Source organism: Pseudonaja textilis, chromosome Z (assembly GCF_049901715.1).
Source record: "Pseudonaja textilis isolate UNSWEBS1 chromosome Z, rPseTex1.2, whole genome shotgun sequence".
Classification (NCBI taxonomy): Eukaryota; Metazoa; Chordata; class Lepidosauria; order Squamata; family Elapidae; genus Pseudonaja; species Pseudonaja textilis.
In genome coordinates this window covers 110,758,721-110,780,597 of record NC_142008.1, presented here as the reverse complement: position 1 = coordinate 110,780,597, position 21,877 = coordinate 110,758,721, and the positions used below count along the sequence as shown (strand labels likewise).

The following is a 21,877-nucleotide window of genomic DNA, read 5'->3' as shown; positions in this document are numbered from 1 at the left end:
GGGGAGTCTTTGTTGTAGTAGGGTGTCATTTTTAAAATAATTGGCTTTACCTTCGAAGGCAAAGGGAAGGTGGTGACAGGAGCACCTCAAGCCGAGTGTCTCTGCTGGGCTCTGGTTGCAGGGAGGAGCCCTGGCTGGCCACACGTGGCTCGCAAAATGCCACAGCGTTGCTCTAAATGCCACAGCAGAAAGGAGAAGGGAAAGCAATGGTGGCAGAAGGTCTCCTGATATGAAGTGCCCCACCAACGCCAATGTCAGCATCCAAGCTGTCACTGCCCGCCCACCCGAGGATGCAAGGGGGGGAATTAAGTCACCCCCGAAAAGATGACCTAGGCATTTTTTCAGGGGTCAAAAAAAAAATAAGGCCTGGATTTATTTTGTGAGAAACATGGTAGGTATTTTTTATTTAAATCAGAATGACATATCTGCAGCAATAGAAACCCATCCTCCATCCCTTTTGTGTCAGAAGCAGTATTTAAGGAACCCACTGAATGATTAAAATTGTTCTTCAGAGGACTTAGTTTACAAACAAATATTTCCCCAACCTGGTTAAATGTCTCACATTCTTTCTTAAAATGTGGTGCCCAAAATTTTCCACTTTCTCATTATCTATAGACAATTCATACATTTGGGTATTTTTTCCCCTTGATCTCATCCTCACGTCTTCAGTTTTGTTGCATATGAATGGGAAACCAAGAAAGAAGTCAATGAAGGTTTCACTTCTGGTTAATTAGATTAGTCTTTATTTCTTTGGTCCTACTTCCCTTGGGCTCTACCCAATCATAGATAAAGTTCTTCTTATCTTGTCCACTTCTCTTCAATCATTGTGTGTATTTCCATAGCAATCACCCATCCAGTTCCAAAATATATATTACGGGTTGCATAAGCGTATTGAGGGCAGACTAATTTAGCCTCTTGAATGAAACTGTCCTGAAGCTTTCTAGATACCAACATCTTAGAACATAGGACAATTGATTCTGAAGACCCTCAAATCCATATTACAAAGTGATGTAGGCACCATTTCCCCACCAGCACCAACAGCATTGAAGAAGGAGATGGCCCAGAAAGCAATGTTTGTTTGTTTGTGTGTTTATTTATTTGTCAAACATGTACAAGATAACAAACGTAAGTATGAACATAAACATGAACAAAGGGAGTAAATACAGTAAGACAGGGACGATAGGCATACGGGTGCATTTATACATGGCCCCTTTAAGGACTTCTTAGGAATGGGGTGAGGTCCACAGTAGACAGTTTGAGGTTGAAGCTGTGAGGGTTTGAGGCTGTAACAACTGAGTCGGGTAGGTCATTCCAGGTGTTGACCACTCTGTTGCTGAAGTCGTATTTTCTGCAATTGAGTTTCTAAAGGAAGCAGACTCATTAAGTTTACATCATTTATTTTAAATTAGTCTCTCAGGTTCCCATGAAAAGCAAACACATATAATGACCTACAGAAGATCACTCAAAGGAGTTAAGCAATTCTACATCAACAAATCCACCTGTAAATAATTTTACAAATCTTCTTGTAAAATCTTAACAAAGAAGGAAGCCAGTGTGCTGTTCCTTTCCCCTTAGGCATTGAATCAAGGTAAAGAGTATTTCAAGTTCAGTTTAGTTCATGAGGACTTTATGAAATCATCTAAGCAGCTATCTCAGAACCCTTAGCCTGTCTCTTCTTTCCCAGTATGTTCTTTGACTTCCCACTCCACATTTAGCTCCATTTCTAAAAGATTACTGGGAACCTATTTCCAGCAGTATACTTGAGGACGGAAGTTTGTGATAAACCATGCTCAAATACTTATAGTATATTATATATTATATGGAGCTTATAGTGGATTATAGAAGGAACAGATCAGACATCCAGCCCTTGCTTATCAATGGAGACCGAGTGGAGGAAGTGGCCAGTTCGAAGTTTCTGGGTGTTACACTAAAAGAGGACCTGACCTGGGGTGCCCACATTGCAGCCCTGGTCAAAAGGGCCCAGCAGAGGTTATACTACCTGAGACTTCTCAGAAAACAACAACTGAATGAAAAACTGCTGATGACCTTCTACCGATGCACCATAGAGAGCATTTTAACATACTGCACCTCTGTATGGTTTGCCAATTGCACAGTGGCAGATAGGAAAGCACTCCAGAGAGTTAATGTCATTGCCCAGAAGATCATTGGTTGCCCTCTCCCCTTTATAGCTCCCACTGCCTTAAGAAAGTTCAAAACATTCTCAAAGATCCATCTCATCCTGGGAACCCTTTTTTTGAACTATTACCATCTGGCAGACAGTACAGAATAATAAAAACAAGGATAAATAGGCTGGAAAACAGCTTCTATCCCAGGACAGTAGCTCTTTTGAATTCTGCTGTATAGTGCAGTGTTGGTGTGGTGTTGGGGGTTTCTGGTTCAATGTGTAAAGGGTGAAGGATGTGTGTTTGGGATTATTTTCATGGTTGTGATGTACACTGAAAATGGTGTTTGATTTTGTTGTACGAGATGCAATGACAATAAACTAAACTAAACTAAACTTCTTTAAAATACAGGGTTGGTAAGTGGAAATTAAACTTTCACCAACCAAGTTTTGGCACAATTCTTCAGGAGTGACAAATTCCTGGGAGAAGCACAGAGGTAAAATTTATTTCATCTTTTTATCAGTTTATGGATGAAGGACCAGGTAAATGGCCTATAACCTTAACTGGTCTCCAAAGGGAAAAACAGTCAGATCAGATAAAAATAAAATAGGAAATCAGTAGGCCATCCTACAGTTATACACTGGACTGGGAAGTTGATGAAACATCTCAGAAGAAGACAATGGCAAATTATTCCAAATAATAGGAACTGGTCAGCCAAATCACTCTTTACTTTCCTCTTTTCAACGCAATTTTTTTTCTTGATGAAATTCTAGCTTGTTGAATGATTTGTCTTTAGGATAAACCATAGGTTGATTGTTGAGTTCCATAGCAACTCTCCCAAGATAGTAGTCAAAACATTGTTTGCCAAAAGGAAGGCACTACTCTATTATGTAGAGAGGGTTTCTAAAATCATTTGATATTACTGAAAACATACAATTTTCCTGCTAACAAACTATAATCCCAATAGAAGAGAATATTTGCAGCTCAGAATTGAATTGTGGGGTCCTTAGTGCTGTGTGAGCTTTGTGGTTTGCTTGCAGGTGTTTCATTATCAAACTAGGTAACATCATGATGTTGGTAATGAAACTACCAAGCTCAGAGAGCACTAAGGACCCTACAAATCTATGATCAGTAATGGCCACTAACTTGGATTGAAAATTAAGGAATTCAGAGCTTAGATTATACTATAGTATAATGCTTTGGGGAAAAAAAAAGGTTTTTTCTCCCTCTTCTATTGTTTCTTGGTTTTTGGTTTTTGTTTTGATCTCAGTATCCATCAATATCTCCACTCTCCTCAGGATGCCCAAATGAGATCTGAGAACTTCACCATGGGAAAAGGGTTTATCCTTTTGGGACTTACCCATCAGCGAAACGAACAGATTTTGCTCTTCATGATCTTCCTCATAATCTACTTGCTTACAGTATTAGGTAACCTATTGATCATCATACTAGTATGTTTTGATGCTCAACTACACACACCTATGTACTACTTCCTCAGCCATCTTGCAGGCACAGAGATTGTGTATGTCACTACCACTTTGCCTCAGACACTAGCCCATCTCTTGGCTGGAAATGGAATGCTATCCTCGATACGTTGCATGTTACAAGGAGGCAGTGCACTGAGCATGGGCAGTACAGAATGCCTGCTCTTGGGAGTCATGGCTTATGATCGCTACTTGGCCATCTGCAATCCCTTAAAATATGCTTCTGCCATGGACAAGAAACTCCAACATCTGCTTGCCAGCTCCTGCTGGATCATTGGTTGCCTCTTCTCAATGGTCAATGCCGTTTGCATCTTTCGTCATTCTTTCTGTGGTCGTAATTCCATTAACCACTTCACGTGTGAGTTGCAATTTGTCCTGAAGTTGGCATGTGGCAATATAAAATGCACCACAGCCATTCTTAATGGTCTGTCAGCATTTATTGTTCTGGTTCCTTTTTCTATTATTTTATATTCCTATAGTTGCATCCTGTATTCCATTTGTCAAATGCAATCAGCTGCGGGTTGGCAGAAAGCTGTCTCTACCTGTGGCTCCCACCTTGCTGTGGTCACCTTGTTCTATGGTACAATTATCTCTATATACATAATCCCTCAATCAAGTTCATATCCTGACCGGGAGAAAAAAATTGCAGTCTTGTACATTGTGGTGACCCCTCTACTTAACCCTATCATCTATACCCTGCGGAACAAGGATGTCCATAAGGCTATGAGTAAGGTGTTGAAAAGAAGTAGATTAGAGAAAAAGCCATGAATATACTTCTTTTGCTCAATTTGTTTGTTTTAACAAAAATCTGCTTGCTTTTACTCTTAATATGGCACCAAAATATTTCCAGCTGATGACCTAAGGGGAGGTACTTGATTGTGTGGAATGACATTTAAATCTGGATCTTCAAATGTTGCTGACATGAACAAAACTCAGGGAAATCTAAATGTGGTTGAACTGTAGGTAGTCCTCGACTTACAACCATTTGTAATAGTTGTCATGAGGCATGGTAGCACAGTGGTTAGAATGCAGTACTGCAGGCTACTTCTGCTGACTGCCAGCTGACTGCAGTTTGGCAATTCAATTCTCACTGGCTCAAGGTTGACTCAGCCTTCCATCCTTCTGAGGTGGGTAAAATGAGGACCCAGTTTGTTGGGGGCAATATGCTGACTTTGTAAACTGCTTAGAGGGGTCTGTAAAGCAATGAGAAGCAATATATAATGTCCTATTGCTGTTTTATAAGGAACATTCAAAGTTACACTGAACACTGAAAAAGCAACTTATGACTGTTTTTCATACTTATGACCATTGCAGCATCCTTGTGTTAGATGCTTAGCAACTGACTCATATTTATGATGTGTCCTGGGGTGATGTGGTGACCTTTTGTGACCTGGGAAGCAAAGTCAATGAGGAAATCGAATTCACCTAACAACTGTGTTAGTAACTTAACTATAGCAGTGATTCACTTAATAAATGTGGCAAGAAAAATCCTTAAAAGGGGCAAGGCTCACTAAACAATTGTCTTACTAAACAATAGAAATTTGGGGCTCAATTATGGTCACAAGTTGAGGACTACCTGTAGTCTATTTATTATTGAGAAAGTGTTGGCATTTTTTTTACTAAGTAACACTGCATAATTGTGGTATAGCATATCGGAAGAATGAAGAGAGTAGGGCTATATTAAGTAAGACTTTAAAACAGACAGATTCTTAGTTGTCAATGTCTAGAATAAAGTGACAAAGCTATAGAGATAGAAGGACTGCATCAATTTCAGCATGAATTACAATGTAGATGATAATTTGTCTAGTTAAATTTATTTCTCCTTATGAAGCAACCCTGGGTGGCTTACATGAAAAACAATAAAATCAACAAAAATAAATATCCCTAACTCCATAAAGAGACAATCCAATCAAAACCAAAATGCAATCAAAATAAAACCATTGTGACAAAATAATGGAGAAGGAGGGAGCTAGATGTGTGCATTTGGGGGGAGAGATGGGATTAGATCCTAGTTAATCAATCACTTCCAATGTAAAAGCTTCCCCTTTGGGGTCCCAAGTCATCTGCCAGAACCAGGTTTTAAGGCTCTTGCAGAAGGTCAGAAGAGTGGGAGCCAATCTCACCTCACAAGGTAAGATGTTCCAGAGGGCAGGAGCCATGGCAGAGAAGGCTCTTCTCTTGATCTCTGCTAGCTGAAATTTCTTGATTGACAGGATCTGCATTGTGCCACCATTGCTACTGTGGGTGGGCCAGTAATCTGGACCAAGCTTTAAAGGTGATAGGCATCACTTTCAATTTCACCTGGAAGCAAATTGGCAACCAGTGGAGCTCAAAGAGCAGTGGTATAAGATGGGGTACTTCAATACTGTGTTCTATGCCACCTGTAGCTTCTGAATACTCTTCAAAGGTAGCCCTGATGTAGAGCACATTGCAGTAGTCCAAATGTGAGATGACCAAAGCTTGAATGACTCCTGGGGGCTCCTGATCTGGGAACTCTAACTCTGAATGACGCACAGGGATTCCTGATCCAGAAAAGTTGCAACTGGCACACAAGATGAAGATAATAGAATAGAATAGAATAGAATAGAATAGAATAGAATAGAATAGAATAGAATAGAATAGAATAGAATAGAGTTGGAAGGGACCTTGGAGGTCTTCTAGTCCAACCCCCTGCCTAGGCAGGAAACCCTATACCACTTCAGACAAATGGTTGTCCAATCTCTTCTTAAAATCTTCCAGTGTTGAAGCATTCACAACTTCTGGAGGCAAGTTGTTCCACTGATTAATTGTTCTAACCGTTAAGAAATTTCTCCTTAGTTCTACGTTGGTTCTCTCCTTGATTAGTTTCCACCCATTGCTCCTTCTCCTGCCCTCAGGTACTTTGGAGAATTGCTTGATACCCTCTTCTTTGTGGCAGCCCTTGAGATATTGGAACACTGCTATCATGTCTCTCCTGGTCCTTCTCTTCACTAGACTAGCCATGTCCAGTTCCTGCAACCATTTTTCTCTCCTCCCCCCCTTCTCCCCCCCCTCTCTCCATTCATTCCTCTCTCTCTCTTCAGGATGTTCCTTTGACTCCCAAGTCCAGCTATGACACAATTTCTATTAGATTACCAAGAAACTACATCTCAGGTAGAGCAGCAAAAATGTTCCAAAAGCAAATCATGGAGTAGCTGCTCATACAATTCCTACTGAATGATGCCTACCTAAATATAGACAAATATTATCATTTCAGAACCCATTAAGATATTGTCACCATAATTCACACATGATAGTAGGGTCTATCGAACAGACCTTCAATATCTACATCCCTGTAAGGTAACAAGACAATATAAGTAATGTATAAATAACAATATACTTGGTATACAATACAAAGGAACTGCTCAAAAGACTTTGAGAACTGTTCAAAAGATTTTGATTGGTATGAGTTATAAGTTTCTATATTATTGGTAATTTTGAATGAAGAACATCCTGCCTGCATTCTTTCCCAAAGGACAAAGGACTTCTTACACAACTACTGTAGATCATTTAGGTGTGGTGTATCACCCCTTACTGTCCTTCCAGTATTTCTCACTTTTTCTAATACTAGCCTATAGCCCTCCTATAAGTATTAGGCAGAAGTTCCAGATTCTATTAATGCATTGATTTCTGTCGGAGGATAAATTGTGTGTGATCATTTCAACATTTATGTTTCATAACAGCACTCTTTGATTCATTATCTGGCAAATACAACAGGTTATAATAATCCATTGACAATGTCTTTGTACTATTCAGAACTAATCAAACGGTAGAATCCAGACAGATGCATTGGAAATCAAGATTTCTCAGCTGATATTGAGTTATAGTGGATGTACAGATTATTCTTCCTTTTCTCTCTCCGTGTTTTGTATTTAAACTCATTGTCCAACAATTGCTCTGTAGGCAGAATGCCAAGATGCATGCTGAGAACTTCACTTCAGAAACAGGGTTCTTCTCTTAGGACTCACATCTCATCAAACTCAATGCATTGTGCTATTTGTGGTCTTCCTAACAATGTACTTACTCACAGTTTTGGGTAACCTGCTAATTATCATATTGGTAAACATTGATGCTCAACTGCACACACCTATGTACTTCTTCCTCAGCCACCTTGCAAGCATGGACATAGGGTATGTCACCAGCTCTGTGCCTCAGACTTTAGCCCACCTCTTGGCTGGAAAGGGAGTGCTTTCCTCAATAGGTTGCATCTTACAGGGAGACACTACTCTGAGCTTGGGCATTACTGAATGTTTGCTGTTGGGTGTCATGGCTTATGATCGCTACATGGCCATCTGCAACCCCTTGAGATATGCCTCTGCTATGGACAGAAAGCACCAACATCTCCTTGCCACCTCCTGCTGGATCATAGGCTGTCTTCTCTCAACTGTCACTATTGTTTGCATCTTTCATCATTCCTTCTGTGGTCCCAATTTCATTAACCACTTTTTCTGTGAGCTGCGTTTTTTGCTAGATCTTACATGTGATGATGTAAAGCACACCAAAGACATACTTAATGGCCTATTAGTATTTGAAGTTTTGGTTCCCTTTTCAGTTATCTTGTGTTCCTATAGTTGCATCCTCCATTCAATTTTTCAAATGCAGTCAGTTGCGGGACGTTATAAGGTTTTCTCCACCTGTGGCTCCCACCTTACTGTGGTTAGCTTGTTCTATGGTACCATCATGTCTATATACATAATCCCCCAATCAAACTCATCTCCTGATCAGAACAAAAAGGTTGCAGTTATGTATCTTGTGGTCACTCCCCTGCTTAACACCATCATTTACACTTTGTGGAATAAGGATGTCCACAGGGCTGTGATCAAGGTGTTGAAAAGAAGGAACTTTGAAGAAAAACCATGAAGATTCATATCCTGTTGAATTCATCTCTTTTGACTCAAAGCCTATTTTTTAAAGTCATTATCAATATTTCACTAAGATGATCCAGCTGTTTATTTCTGAGAAGTTTCTGAAACATCAGACATGATTATCAATTGACTGGAATGCAATTTAACTCTGTTAATAAAATGACATAGCACTGCAAATATTGTACCTTTTTCATGACTCAGTGCAATCTAATACTGATATAATGGTTTAAAACTGTAGGTCTACACTTTTTCAGCTACGATAATATTTGTACTGTTAATTTATGCTACCTAACAAGATAAAAAATATTGTTTGTGAAAGGTATCCCTGGGAAATTCTGAATAGAAGTTATAATAAAAATTGTTGAATCTATGTCTAAAATTTGCTAGATAGCCAATATCAGTTTAACTCTGGAAGTGAAACAAAAATGACAAAGAAGGTCAGGTAAAATTATAATCATTATTTTAATTTAATATCATTTATTTAGATTATAGAATAAAATACAAAAATACAAAAGGAAATGGTAGGACACAGTGGGAAGGGGAAAAAGTAACAAAAGTGAGGAGGGGGGGGAGAAAAGATTAAAACCCCATTGATTTCTGACTTCCTCTTTTGCAGTAGACTAAAGCAATACCATCAAACCTTGACTTTTTATTTTTATTTTTTATTTTTTTTTTCAATCGCTTGCAAGATAACATGTATAAGTATAAACATAGTTTTGAATACATGAGATGGATATCTATAAGAAAAATAAAAAGAAACAATAGGACATGGGTGATAGGCACATTTGTGCACTTATGCACATCCCCTACAGACCTCTTAGCAAGGGGGTGAGGTCAATAGTAGACAGTCTAAGGTTAAAGTTTTGGGGGTTTGGGGAAAAATAACCACAGAGTCAGGTAGAGTATTCCAGACATTGACCACTTTGTTGCTGAAGTCGTATTTTCTGCAGTCAAGTTTGGTGTGGTTAACCTTGAGTTTGTATCTGTTGTGTGCTCTTGTATTGTTATGGCTGAAGCTGAAGTATTCATTTGCAGGTAGGACATTGTAAAGTATGATTTTATATATTATATTTAGATCGGACCGAAGGCAGAGTAGTTCTAAGTTTTCTAGGTCTAGAGTTTCAAGTCTGGTGGTATAAGGTATTCTGTAATGAGTAGAGGAGTGGAGAACTCTTCTTGACTTTTTACTTTTCTGTAATTGTATAAAGTAACCATTTCTATAACAAGAAATGAATCAAGTCAGTAAAACTCAAAATCAAAGTTTCATTTATTTCACCTCAAACAGAAAATCCAGAAGCATTCTCTATGTAACAACAAAAGTACTTATATTCTTTATTTTGAACAAAACAGTCAATTTAACCATTTCTGCCAACTCCATCAGCTTCTGTAGCCATTCATCCATGGTGGAAATCAAAATGTCTTTCCATTTTTGTGCATATCATACTCTGTCTGCAGTCAACATATATAAGATCAGAGTTCCAATTATTTCCAAGTCTTTTTCCATTAAATCCCAAAGAAAAGTTTATAGTTTCATCTTTCTCTTTATTATAAGAATATCTCTATTAAAATACGAATCCTACTCCAATATTCTACCACACATAAAAATAACAATACTGTCCTGAACACAACACAAAAACCTGAACACAGAATACAACACAAAAACCTGAAATCCAATAGCTAAAACCAACAACTGCAACCCAATCCACAAAACACCATAAATCCAACAAATAATGATAACCCAATCCTCATCAGAAAAGCTGTCAAGTGCGAACAAAAGCATCCTAATGCCATCTTATTTGGTCTAAAGCAGAGGCCCCCAACCTTTTTTGTGCCACAGCCCGGTACCAGCATCACAAAATAATCCACAGCCCGGTACCAGCATCAGGTCACATGACAAGGCAAGGCGAGCCAAGCGACCGGCCAGCCAGCCATCCCCTTCTTCTCCCTGCCACCTTCAACTCCTTCTTTGTACCTTTGTCGATGGGCTTCACTTTGGGACAGCTTCAGGACGGTCGCTCGGCTTGCCTTGCCTTGGGTGCTGAAAGAATCCTCGTGCCTTAGTTTCATTCGAAGCCCCCCACTTCAATGAAACTAAGGCGCGAGGATTCCTTCAGGACCCAAATGCCGCTTTCTAACTGGAAAAGCTCACCCAGAAGCACTTTCTCATCAAACAAGATGGCGGCACCCCGCAAACCGGCGGCCCAGTAGGAAATGTTCCACGGAGCGGTACCAGTCCGTGGCCCAGTGGTTGGGGACCCCTGGTCTAGAGGACATTAATAACAATGATGATATCACAATTGCCTGGAACATCATCAGTGGCTATCAAGCATCAAGCATCTATCTCCCCTGATGAAATACTTGATATTTCTCGCATTGGCGGGGAACTAAAAAACAGAGATGGCTCTGTGGCCCCACGCTTCTGCAGAGTCATTTGCAAAAATGAATTAAGCAAACATGAATTCATTTATACTATAAATTCACTCACAAAAACAACACCAACCATAAAAACCTCCAATCTCATCCTAACCTGACTTTATAGCTATGTGCCCGCTCCCATATACTACGCACAGAATTCAAAAATTGTCTAGACAATGGAGAGAAGGACCTGTACATTGATTACCATCAAATTTTGATTACTACAAGATTTTTTCAAAAGAAAGTCACACAACCCACAACTCAGCATCCAAACCTTCTTCAACCAATCCACCATCACCCAAGACTAGGCATGCCCACCCCCAACTACCTCAATTCAAACTACAACTGGCCTTAAGTGCAAGCTACTCAATTCAAGAAGCCTTGTAAATAAAATACCTGAATTTCTCCTCTTACTAAATACAGCTAAACTCGACATCATATTTGTCTGTGAAACATGGCTCAGCACATCTCTCCCTGACTCCATTACCCCAGTATCATCTTTACTGATCTGATCGTGAAATCCGTAGAGGAGGTGGTGTTGCTATCTTCTATAAAAAGTCCTTACATCTAAAAAACATCCAAGTTACCCAAGAGCTTGCTCTTCCTGAGACCATTATCTATGAACTGACCTTAAATATCACATTTCGGTTCTTACTATGTTACAGAGCCTCTGATTATGACATTGAACACATAAACAAGCTAAATATACTACTAACATGGGCAGCATCCTGCCCACACACTTTTATCTTTCTTGGTGACTTCAATCTACCTCATATTAACTGGATCCTAAATGAATGTACAATTGAACCCATACATGCAACCTTCTACAATGCTGTAACAAATCTGGGACTGGAACAACTAGTAACCAACAATACTAGGCTTAACAAATGCCTTGATCTCATCTTCTGCAACAGTTTGAATTCAATTTATGGAATACAAATTAAAGAACCCTTTTCCAACAGTGACCACAACATGATTGACTTTTGTCTCAACATACATCCATACAAAAATCATCACAATGACAAAATCCCCAATTATAATTTCAAAAAAGGCAACTATGATCTTACAATCAACAATCTCTCTTCCCTTGATTGGTAATTTCTATTGATTGGATTAAATACTTAGAAGACCATTACAACATATTTTTACTTGAAGTCAAAAGAGTCATCAAACTATATGTACCAATAACAACTCCCAAAACCAGTAAAAACAGATTACCCATAACAATAAGGAAGCTTCAATCCAAAAAGAGATCACTTTGGCAAAAAAACAGATCTGCTCATGTTGCCAACTTCAAAAGCCGATACAAAAATCTATGTTACCCGATAAAAACTGAATGCACTAATTATCACATTAAACAAGAGGAAAACCTTCTATGCACAAATTCCACCCACGCTTTCTACAATTTTGTAAACTACAAACTAAAAGAATCAAGGTCCATCCCACCCCTGAAAGGACCTAATGGCAAAGACTGCAATAATGACACCTTCAAAGCAAACCTTTTTAACACATTCTTTGGCTCAGTATTTGTAAACAGCAATGGATCAAGCCCAGTACTTCCTAGTCAAACCACAGACAACTACAATGATCTAATACATATTGATTTTACAGAAGACATTGTTGAAAAAGCACTGCGCAATCTAAAACTATCCCTATCTATTGGACCAGACAGAATATGTGCCTACTTCTTAGAAAAGCTATCCACTGCCATAGCCAAACCTCTAAGCATAATCTTTGAAAAATCTTTCAGGACCAGCTCCTTGCCAAAACTATGGTCACAGGCCAGGGTCATCCCCATCTTGAAAAAGGGAGACGCCAGCCTAGTTGAAAATTACAGACCAATCTCCTTATGTTGTGTCACCTTTAAAGTCGTGGAATCAATTATTAACCAATCCATTATCCTCCACTTAGACTCAAACAACCTACTCTCTAATAAACAATTTGTTTTCAGAAAAAAACTATCATGTAATCTGCAGCTCTTGCACTGCAGAAACATATGGACTACCCAACTCGATCAAAGAAAGCAATAGACGCAATCTACAAAGACTTCAGTAAAGCCTTTGATTCAGTGGTACAAGACAAACTACTCCTAAAACTAAAATCTTATGGTATCTCTGGACATCTGCATAATTGGATAGAAGCATTCCTGTCAAACAGACAACAAATGGTCAAAATTGGGAGCATCCTATCAAATTCTTTACCTGTCAGCAATGGTGTCCCCCAAGGCAGTGTTTTAGGACCAACTCTCTTCATACTCTACATAAATGACCTCTGTGATCATATTAAGAGCAACTGCATTCTCTTCGCTGATGATGTAAAGCAATTCAACACCACAGACAATAATACTACCCTCCAAAAAGACCTTGGCTATGTATCAGAATGGTCAATCAAATGGCAACTTCAAATCTCAACAAATAAATGCTCCGTCTTACATATTGGTAGAAAAAAATCAGAAAATAAAATACAAGCTAAATAGTCAAGACCTTGTTGAGGATCTAAACTTTGTCAAGGACCTTGGAGTACTCATCTAAAATGATCTAAGTGCTAGAGTCCACTGTAACTACATAGCCAAAAAGGCATTAAGAGTTGTCAGTTTAATTCTACATAGCTTCTTCTCTGGTAATATCACACTACTAACTAGAGCATACAAAACATTCGCTAGACCTATTCTTGAATGCAGCTCATCAGTTTGGAACCTATATCATGTATCTGATAGTAACACAATTGGAAAAAGTCCAGAAATATTTCACAAGAAGAGTTCTCCGCTCCTCTACTCTTTGCAGAATACCTGATGCCACCAGACTTGAAACACTAGTCCTAGAAAACCTAGAACTACGCCGCCTCTGGTCCAATCTAAATATAGCATGTAAAATCATACATTTCAATGTCCTACATGCAAATGAATACTTCCGCTTTAATCATAACAATACAAGAGCACACAATAGATGTAAACTATTGTAATACTCTACCTGACTCTGTGGTTTCTTCCCCCAACCCCAAAACCTTTAACCTTAGACTGTCTACTATTGACCTCACCCTCCTCCTAAGAGGCCTGTAGGGGGCATGCATCAGCGCATCAATCATGCCTACCATCCCTGTCCTATTGTTGTTTTTTTTCTTATAAGTATCTATCTCATGTATTCAAAACTATATTTATTCTTATACTTTATCTTGTAAGCAATTGACAAAACAAATAAATACTAAAATACTAAATATAAAAGCCACATTCACACAACTTTGCTGTGTATGCTCATAGACATATACCTCTGCTGCTAAAATCATTGTATGCCCAAAGTGAAAAAAATTAAATTGGGACCATTTCAAACTCAAGCAGTTAGTTCAGTTTAGTCCCAGTTGTTATCTGGTGTCACCTTCTTCACTGGAGGAGATCTTTGAATTCATTTTCTAAATCTTTGCCTTCCTAATATTCTCAATCAGAGATCCTTCCAAATTTATGGAAAGTTTTTGCTGATCAGTACTGAAGCAGATCATTGTAAGACCATATGGCAGGAGTAGGCAGGTTGGCATGTTAAGAGAAAGGGAGATGAAATTGGAGCAGTAACTTCTTCTATCAGCATCTCTATACTTCAACAAGTGTGCTGAAATGGGAATATTGAGATGGAAAGAGACTTTGATCTTCTCCTGTCTGCTGTTAAAAGTAAGGAATCAAAAGTATATCTCACAGTGACAATCCAGTTTTTGCTAATCAATCTATAACAAAGGTGAGTCCATAACTTTCTAGAGCAGAAATTGATTTCCATCCAAGTCCAACAGGAAGAAGTCTTTGGAGATTGAAAAGATGCTGCTGTGTTTCCATGGCTTATTCTATTCTGTTTATAATTTCCAAACAGCTTAACCTTTGATGATGTCCCTTTTCTCAACCCATAGCATATAAAAATATATAATAAGATAATTTTTATATACATAATGCAGACTTCCTTCATCTGAATTTGATCCTTTTAATAAGTTTGCTTTTAGTAGCTGCAAAGGAGTCCTTTGATTGACATAAAGTGTAAGCAATAAAATAAAATAATGTTATGTTGTACATTGTAAATATTTGTATTGTAAACTGCCCAGAGCTACCTTATGCTTAAATGGGTAATCAAAAAATTTAATAAAACAAATAAATAAAATAAACATTTTGTTTTATTATTGTGTTTTTAAAATATTTTTTTCATTATTTCCTTTTTAAAAAAATACCTGCTTTTGACTATATGCTGGACAAAGACCACTATATTTTAAAATGATATTTATTTTATATAAAAGCAAACTTATTAAAAGGATCTGAAAAGTCAAAACACTAGCAACATTTGTACATCCTGTGGAAAATCTAAAAAATATTGGCCTATTATATTTTGCAAAAAGAGTCATTTATTCCCAAACTGAATCAAAGGTAACTTTTCTGGTACATCACATAAAATCATTTCTTTTTCTTTATTTTTGATTACAAGAATTTTGGCTAAGGAGCAACTCTTGTATATAAATCTTTAAAAATTTACAATGAATACTGATACAAGAGATCACAATGTTATTTGCATCTGCCAAGTTAATAATTTGATTGACAATATTGGTGTCTGTTTAGTTTGATTTTTTTTTTTTTTTGAGTTTCAAAATCTACAATTAAAAAGTTAAAAAATAATGAAGAAATATTGTCTGGCTAGAATTTTCCTGGCTAGTATATTAACTAAAACTGGAATTCCATGACCTTTTGTAGTGCTGATTGAAAAGCAACTCCAGGGGACACTTCCGCTTGCCAGCCTTGGTGGCAGCAGGGATTTGCGTCTCTTCACGATCCCTGCTGTGCTCACCGTCTTGGTGCCTCCAATCCTGATGGATTTGGAGGATAAGGCTGCTTTGTAGAATCAGCCGAAGACAGGGAAGATCTGGGGAAGGGTATGGGGATGTCGCAGATCCCCCCCCATCCAGTTTTAAACTTCCTTTTCTCAAGACGATGCAGCGGCGGTCTTATGGCCGCCATGAAGAGGCTGGCATCCGGGAAAAGATTGCGCAGGAGGGGTGCTGAATAAAGAAAAAACAGAGAAAGCTTTTGGCTGAGCCGGGACAACAATTAACATCTGAATACCCTGGAACTTTGGCTTTTCAAGTGATTTATTGTCTTCCAAAGGATCGGTAAGCTGCGGTGGATGAGAAAGGGAAAACCTTTTCTTTTTCTCATTTTCCTTCCCATGGAGGCAGCAGATGGAAACCTGAAACACCCGTATTGGCAATAGAAAGGTATTTACTTTCAAAATTGAAGCCAAGGGGAAATTATATCTTCAAATATTGATTCTTTAAAACTTAAATCTTTTTGCTTTAAGGGGAAGGAAGAGAGATAAATGATTTATACTAACGTTTGTTGAAGAAGACTGCTTGGAGCTTTATAAGATTAGAGACTAAACTGTAATTAAACTTCCAAACTTCCAAAAAATGTCTTGGAATTATCTAATTGAATTCTCCCCAGGAAGAGCAAATGACTTTGGGACTTTAACTATCTTTGGAAAGACTAAGAAAACATTTGGACTGCTTAAAAAAAAAAAATCTTTTTCTGCTCATAATGGTGTCCTTTGAAGAATTGAAAATGCAGTTTGAAAAACTTCAGGGGGAAGATGGCTCTCTTGGATCTATTTTTTTGGCTTTTTAGAAATGGCGATTTGTGCTTACCAGGAAATGCAACAAGAAAGAGGCTGGGACGATGAAGAAGAACCCATCTTGAATGGACATTGATTTCAAAAAGGGTAAAAAGGAGAAGAAAATCAAGAATTTAAGCTCTAAAAAACAATTAAGAAAGGGAAAAGAAAGGTGAAAAATCGATATAATGATAGAAAGCAATGGAAAAAAGGAATGCAACAGAGAGGGGAGATTAAAAAGTGGAAGATTGAGAGGTGGGGGGGTAAAAAGGCTAGATTTGATAAGGAAGGAAGAGACAAAGCAAAGGGAAGTTATAAGGAATTTAAACAAGATGTTGTTTGTTTTGTTTATAAGCAACTTTTTTTTAGAGATAAAGGGTAAAATAAAGTTTTAATAGAGATTCTGCAAAGGTACACAAGATTGCATTTTATATTTGTATTTGAAATATGTGTCAATAAAATATTGTAGGGATTGTGTAATTGATGTGTATTTAACTAATTTGTTAGGGAATACTATTTTTAATATTTATAAGAATATTACGTCTGTTTTTTTTTCTTTAAATGGTATTTAGAATGTACTAAGCAGAATCAGAATAGAAATAATGTTTAATTTTAAGCATTGAATCTGGGGGGGAAATAGAAAGGTGTCATACTTCAACCAGTTATTACAGGGACAAGATTGTGTTTAAGAGAAAGATAAATGGATGATTGAAAAAGAACGGACAAAAAATACAAGTGAAATGATTTAAATTGAGATTAAATAAATAAAGTAGAATTAAGAGAGTGAAAAAAGGGGAGAAGATATCCGTAAAATGTAGAATCTTTAATAGAATATGAAATAGTATATAAGCTGAGCATGAATTTAATTTAAGTCTGTATCAAAAGTTAAAACCCGGGGTTAAGCCACTTTCTAAAAAGAAGTTTTATACTTTTTTCTATGTTATGTGTTTGTTAGTTTATATTTGTTTTTTGAGGAGTAATATCGGATAAGAACATATAAAATAGTAACAATATGAAATATAGTAAGATGAAATATATGAATGAATAAAACTGAATAGAAATAAAGGAAGAAATAGTAAGAAGGTGGAAAACAGTAATAAGATATGAAGTTGAATATATAAGAAGTTATGTGTTGAAATGTGATAATTTAGAATTATATTGTATTCAAATGAGATGTTTTATTTGTTTTTCTTAAGTAGTTGTTGAAAAAGATGTTTTATGTTCTTATGTCTTATGTTTTGTTTGTGTATTGTTTTTTGTAAATTAATAAAACTTTACAAAAAAAAAAGCAACTCCTCTCACAGTTCTACAACAGAGATTAACTAAAAAGCACCATGGAGAATGTTCCTCCAACCACTTTTAATCAACCCTCTAAAGAGTAGAATGTGTCAGAATAAGAAATAGTAGAACTAATAGGCATTAACTTCCTATTTCTTAGGGATATCATTTTCTCCATGGCTTATTATTTATTCTGGAACATCTAACAATTATTCATCAAAGGTGAAGATGTCTTGCCTTCCATAAGTGTGACTTCATCAAGCTCTAATCATTGTGATGGAATCTGAAGCAAGACAGGAGGGAGATGTCAAGAGGGGCTCAAGTTTAGAGTTGTTGCACTGCAGTGAGCAGCACAAGCCAGTCCTCCCCGAGAATCCTTGAACCCTTAGTGCAGGAGTCCCCAAACTTGGCAACTTTAAGACTTACCTCTCAGAAGTCCTCAGCCAGCATAGCATGGCTGCATGGTATAGCTGGCTGAGGAAATCTGGGAGTTGAAGTCCACAAGTCTTAAAGTTGCCAAGTTTTGAGATCTCTGTCTTAGTGTGTCATTCCCAAGGAAATGCAGCCATTGTGGTAAGAGTCTTGAAACATGATTGTATAACAATAAAGTTTATGCTCGAGACTCTTAACATGTAGTTCTGGTTGGTTTCCTTGGAAAATCATGGAGAATTTTTTTTCTCAGGGACATCTCATAAAAATGGGAAAAAAATCATCTTAGTGTGGGAGGAGGAGGAGAGCTGTGGCTCTCCTTGAGCCAGCTGGCAGTCTCCCCCTTCTTAACCACCACTACAGGATAGCTCTGCTCCCAAAAGCTGACACTCAGGGCCCTCTAATAGGAGAGCATGGATCAAAGCCATGGACAATTGCAGTCTCCGGTTCATCAGTGAGGAGGACACCACCGGAAGTCCTTAAAATCATCATATTTGATTTAGGTAAATATAGTAACAGAAGCCCAATATATGTCCATATCTGTATTCCTTTCTTAATTAATGATATTAATTTTGAATTCAAAAAACTTTTCATCATCCATATTTACTTGGAAACCAGCTCATAAAAACCCCCAAAGATTTAACACTATTGATTAGGGGAAGATTTGTTTTCTTTAAACCCCATAACATTAATTAAGCAGTTTAAAGAAGGAGCAAAACATTTATAATGATTTACTGAAGAGGATCAAGGGGAATGGAATAATTTCCATTAAGTGGGCCACTAGTTAATAAAAGCTCCCCTTATATTAAGGAAGGAAATGATGCCATTTCTCTTCTGTTCCTGAACAATTGCTTCATAAAGGTAAAGTATGTTTCAAGTTGAATTCTGCTCCTGTGGATTTAACTGATACTGTTTTGTTGGCAATCAAAGCTGATCCCCCCCTCCCTCTCCCTCTCCCTCTCTCTTCATCCATCCCCCTCTCTCTTTTTTCAGGATGCTTCTTTGACAGTCCAGCTTTGGTATCATTTCTGTTAAGTTACCAGGAAACTACATCTCATGTAGAGCAGCAAAAAAGCTTCCAAAAGCAAGCTGTGTGGTGGCTGCTCATACAATTCCCACTGAATGATCCCTATCTCAATATAAACAAATCTTATCATTTCAAAACTCCCTGAGATATTGTCACCGTAATTCACCTATAATAGCATGTTTTATGAAATAGACCTTAGACATCTATGATCTGTAAAGAGTCACAAGTCAATCTAAGAATGCATAAATAACAATATACTTAGTTTATAAACTAAGGGAACTCTTCAAAATGTATTGAGCATTTTGAAATGATTGTATGAGTTAAGTTTATAAGTTTCTATGTTATTGATAACTTTGGCAGAAGAGGATCCTAACTTAATTGTTTCCCAATGGACAAAGGATTTCTTACAAAGCTACTTAAGAACATACAATATATTCATTCCGTGGAGGTTACAGATAAAGGAATATAGTGTGTCATGCCACCCTTTAGCCCTCCCTAAATGGTTTACAGAGACAGCATATTGCCCCCAATAATTTTGGATCCCCATTTTACCCACCATGGAAGGAGGGAAGACTGAGTCAACCTTGAGCCTGGGGGTATTTGAACTGCCAAATTGCAGTCAGTCGACAGTCAGCAGAAGTAGCCTACAGTACTATACTCTAACCACTGCACCACCAAGGCTCAACCGAGATTCTATTAATGCATTGATTTCTGTCTGGAGGACAAATTGTGTGTGAATCATTCCAACATTCAGGTTTCATAATGGCAATCCTGAGATAGGAGTTGGTTCATTATCTAGGATTATCACAATGTATATCTAGGATATACATTGTGATGATCAATTGATAATGTTTTGGTCCTGTTCTGACCTAATCAAAAGGTAGAATCCAGACAGTTGGATTGGAAATCAAGCATACTCAGCTGATATTGAGTTATAGTGGATGTACAGATTATTCTTCCTTTTCTCTCTCCGTGTTTTGTATTTAAACTCATTGTCTAACAATTGCTCTGTAGGCAGAATGCCAAGATGCGTGCTGAGAATTTCACTTCAGAAACAGGGTTCGTTCTCTTAGGACTCACATCTTATCAAAATCAATGCATTGTGCTATTTGTGGTCTTCCTAACAATGTACTTACTCACAGTTTTGGGTAACCTGCTAATTATCATATTGGTAAACATTGATGCTCAACTGCACACACCTATGTACTTCTTCCTCAGCCATCTTGCAATTCTGGACATAACGTATGTCACCAGCTCTGTGCCTCAGACTTTAGCCCACCTGTTGGCTGGAAAAGGAGTGCTTTCCTCAATAGGTTGCATCTTACAGGGAGGCACTGCTCTGAGTTTGGGCAGTACTGAATGCCTGCTCTTGGGTGTCATGGCTTATGATCGCTACTTGGCCATCTGCAACCCCTTGAGATATGCCTCTGCCATGAACAGAAAGTGCCAACATCTGCTTGCCATCTCCTGCTGGATCATAGGCTTCCTTTTCTCAATGGTCACTACTGTTTGCATCTTTCGTCATTCCTTCTGTGGTCCCAATTTCATTAACCACTTTTTCTGTGAGCTGCATTTTTTGCTAGATCTTGCATGTGATGATGTAAAGCATACCAAAGACATACTTAATGGTCTATCAGCATTTGTAGTTCTGGTTCCCTTTTTGGTTATCTTGTGTTCCTATAGTTGTATCCTCCATTCAATTTTTCAAATGCAGTCAGTTGCAAGACGTTATAAGGTTTTCTCGACCTGTGGCTCCCATCTTGCTGTGGTCATTGTGTTCTATGGAACCATCATCTCTATATACATAATCCCGCAATCACACTTATCTCCTGATAGGAACAAAAAGGTTGCAGTTATGTATCTTGTGGTCACTCCCCTGCTTAACCCTATCATTTACACTTTGCGGAATAAGGATGTCCACAGGGCTGTGATCAAGGTGTTGAAAAGAAGGAACTTTGAAGAAAAACCATGAAGATTCATATCCTGTTGAATTCATCTCTTTTGACTCAAAGCTTATTTTTTAAATCATTATCAATACTTCACTGAAATAATTCAGCGTTTTATTTCTGATAAGTTTTTGAAACATCAGACATGATTATCAATTGACTGGGATGCAATTTAACTCTGATTCCTCCAACTTTGTTCAAAGAAAGCCTTGTAATTGAAAGCTATGAAAGCTCAATCTTTTTCAATTACTGAAAAGCTACTGCAGAAGAGGAACTGCATAACCTCTCAGAGATAAGGTAACAAAAGTAGAACAACATTAAGGTAAGAAAAGGTAAGAAAAGTAGAACAACATTGAGAAAAATCTTCAGGCAAATGTTATTAATTTGGTTGAAACACACAATAAAATGACATAGCCCTGCAAAGATTGTACCTTTTTCATCACTCAATGCAATCTAATACTAATGGTTTAAAAATTGTAGCTCTACATTGTATCAGCCATAAAAATATTGTACTGCCTAACATATATAGCTAATATGTGATGAACATGTTGTTTTTTTAAATATAACCCTGGAAAATGCTAAATAGGAATTGCAACAGAAGTTGTTGAATCCTATGTCTAAAATTTGCCAGGCAGCCAATATTAATTTAACCCTGGAAATGAAAA

General features: G+C 37.6%; 3 protein-coding genes across 3 annotated transcripts; all 3 read left to right on the top strand.

Moving 5' to 3' along the window:
* Window positions 1-3,430: 3,430 nt before the first annotated feature.
* On the top strand, window positions 3,431-4,375 carry LOC113451196 (olfactory receptor 1D2-like). The gene has a single exon (XM_026722563.1). The coding sequence runs from the start codon at window positions 3,431-3,433 to the stop codon at window positions 4,373-4,375; it is 945 nt and encodes a 314-aa protein (XP_026578348.1).
* A 3,369-nt stretch (window positions 4,376-7,744) lies between these two features.
* LOC113451197 (olfactory receptor 5V1-like) lies at window positions 7,745-8,485 on the top strand. The gene has a single exon (XM_026722564.2). It carries the CDS (start codon window positions 7,745-7,747, stop codon window positions 8,483-8,485), a length of 741 nt encoding a protein of 246 aa, XP_026578349.2.
* An 11,808-nt stretch (window positions 8,486-20,293) lies between these two features.
* On the top strand, window positions 20,294-21,238 carry LOC113451198 (olfactory receptor 5P76-like). Its single transcript, XM_026722565.2, has one exon. It carries the CDS (start codon window positions 20,294-20,296, stop codon window positions 21,236-21,238), a length of 945 nt encoding a protein of 314 aa, XP_026578350.2.
* The last annotated feature ends 639 nt before the right edge of the window (window positions 21,239-21,877 follow it).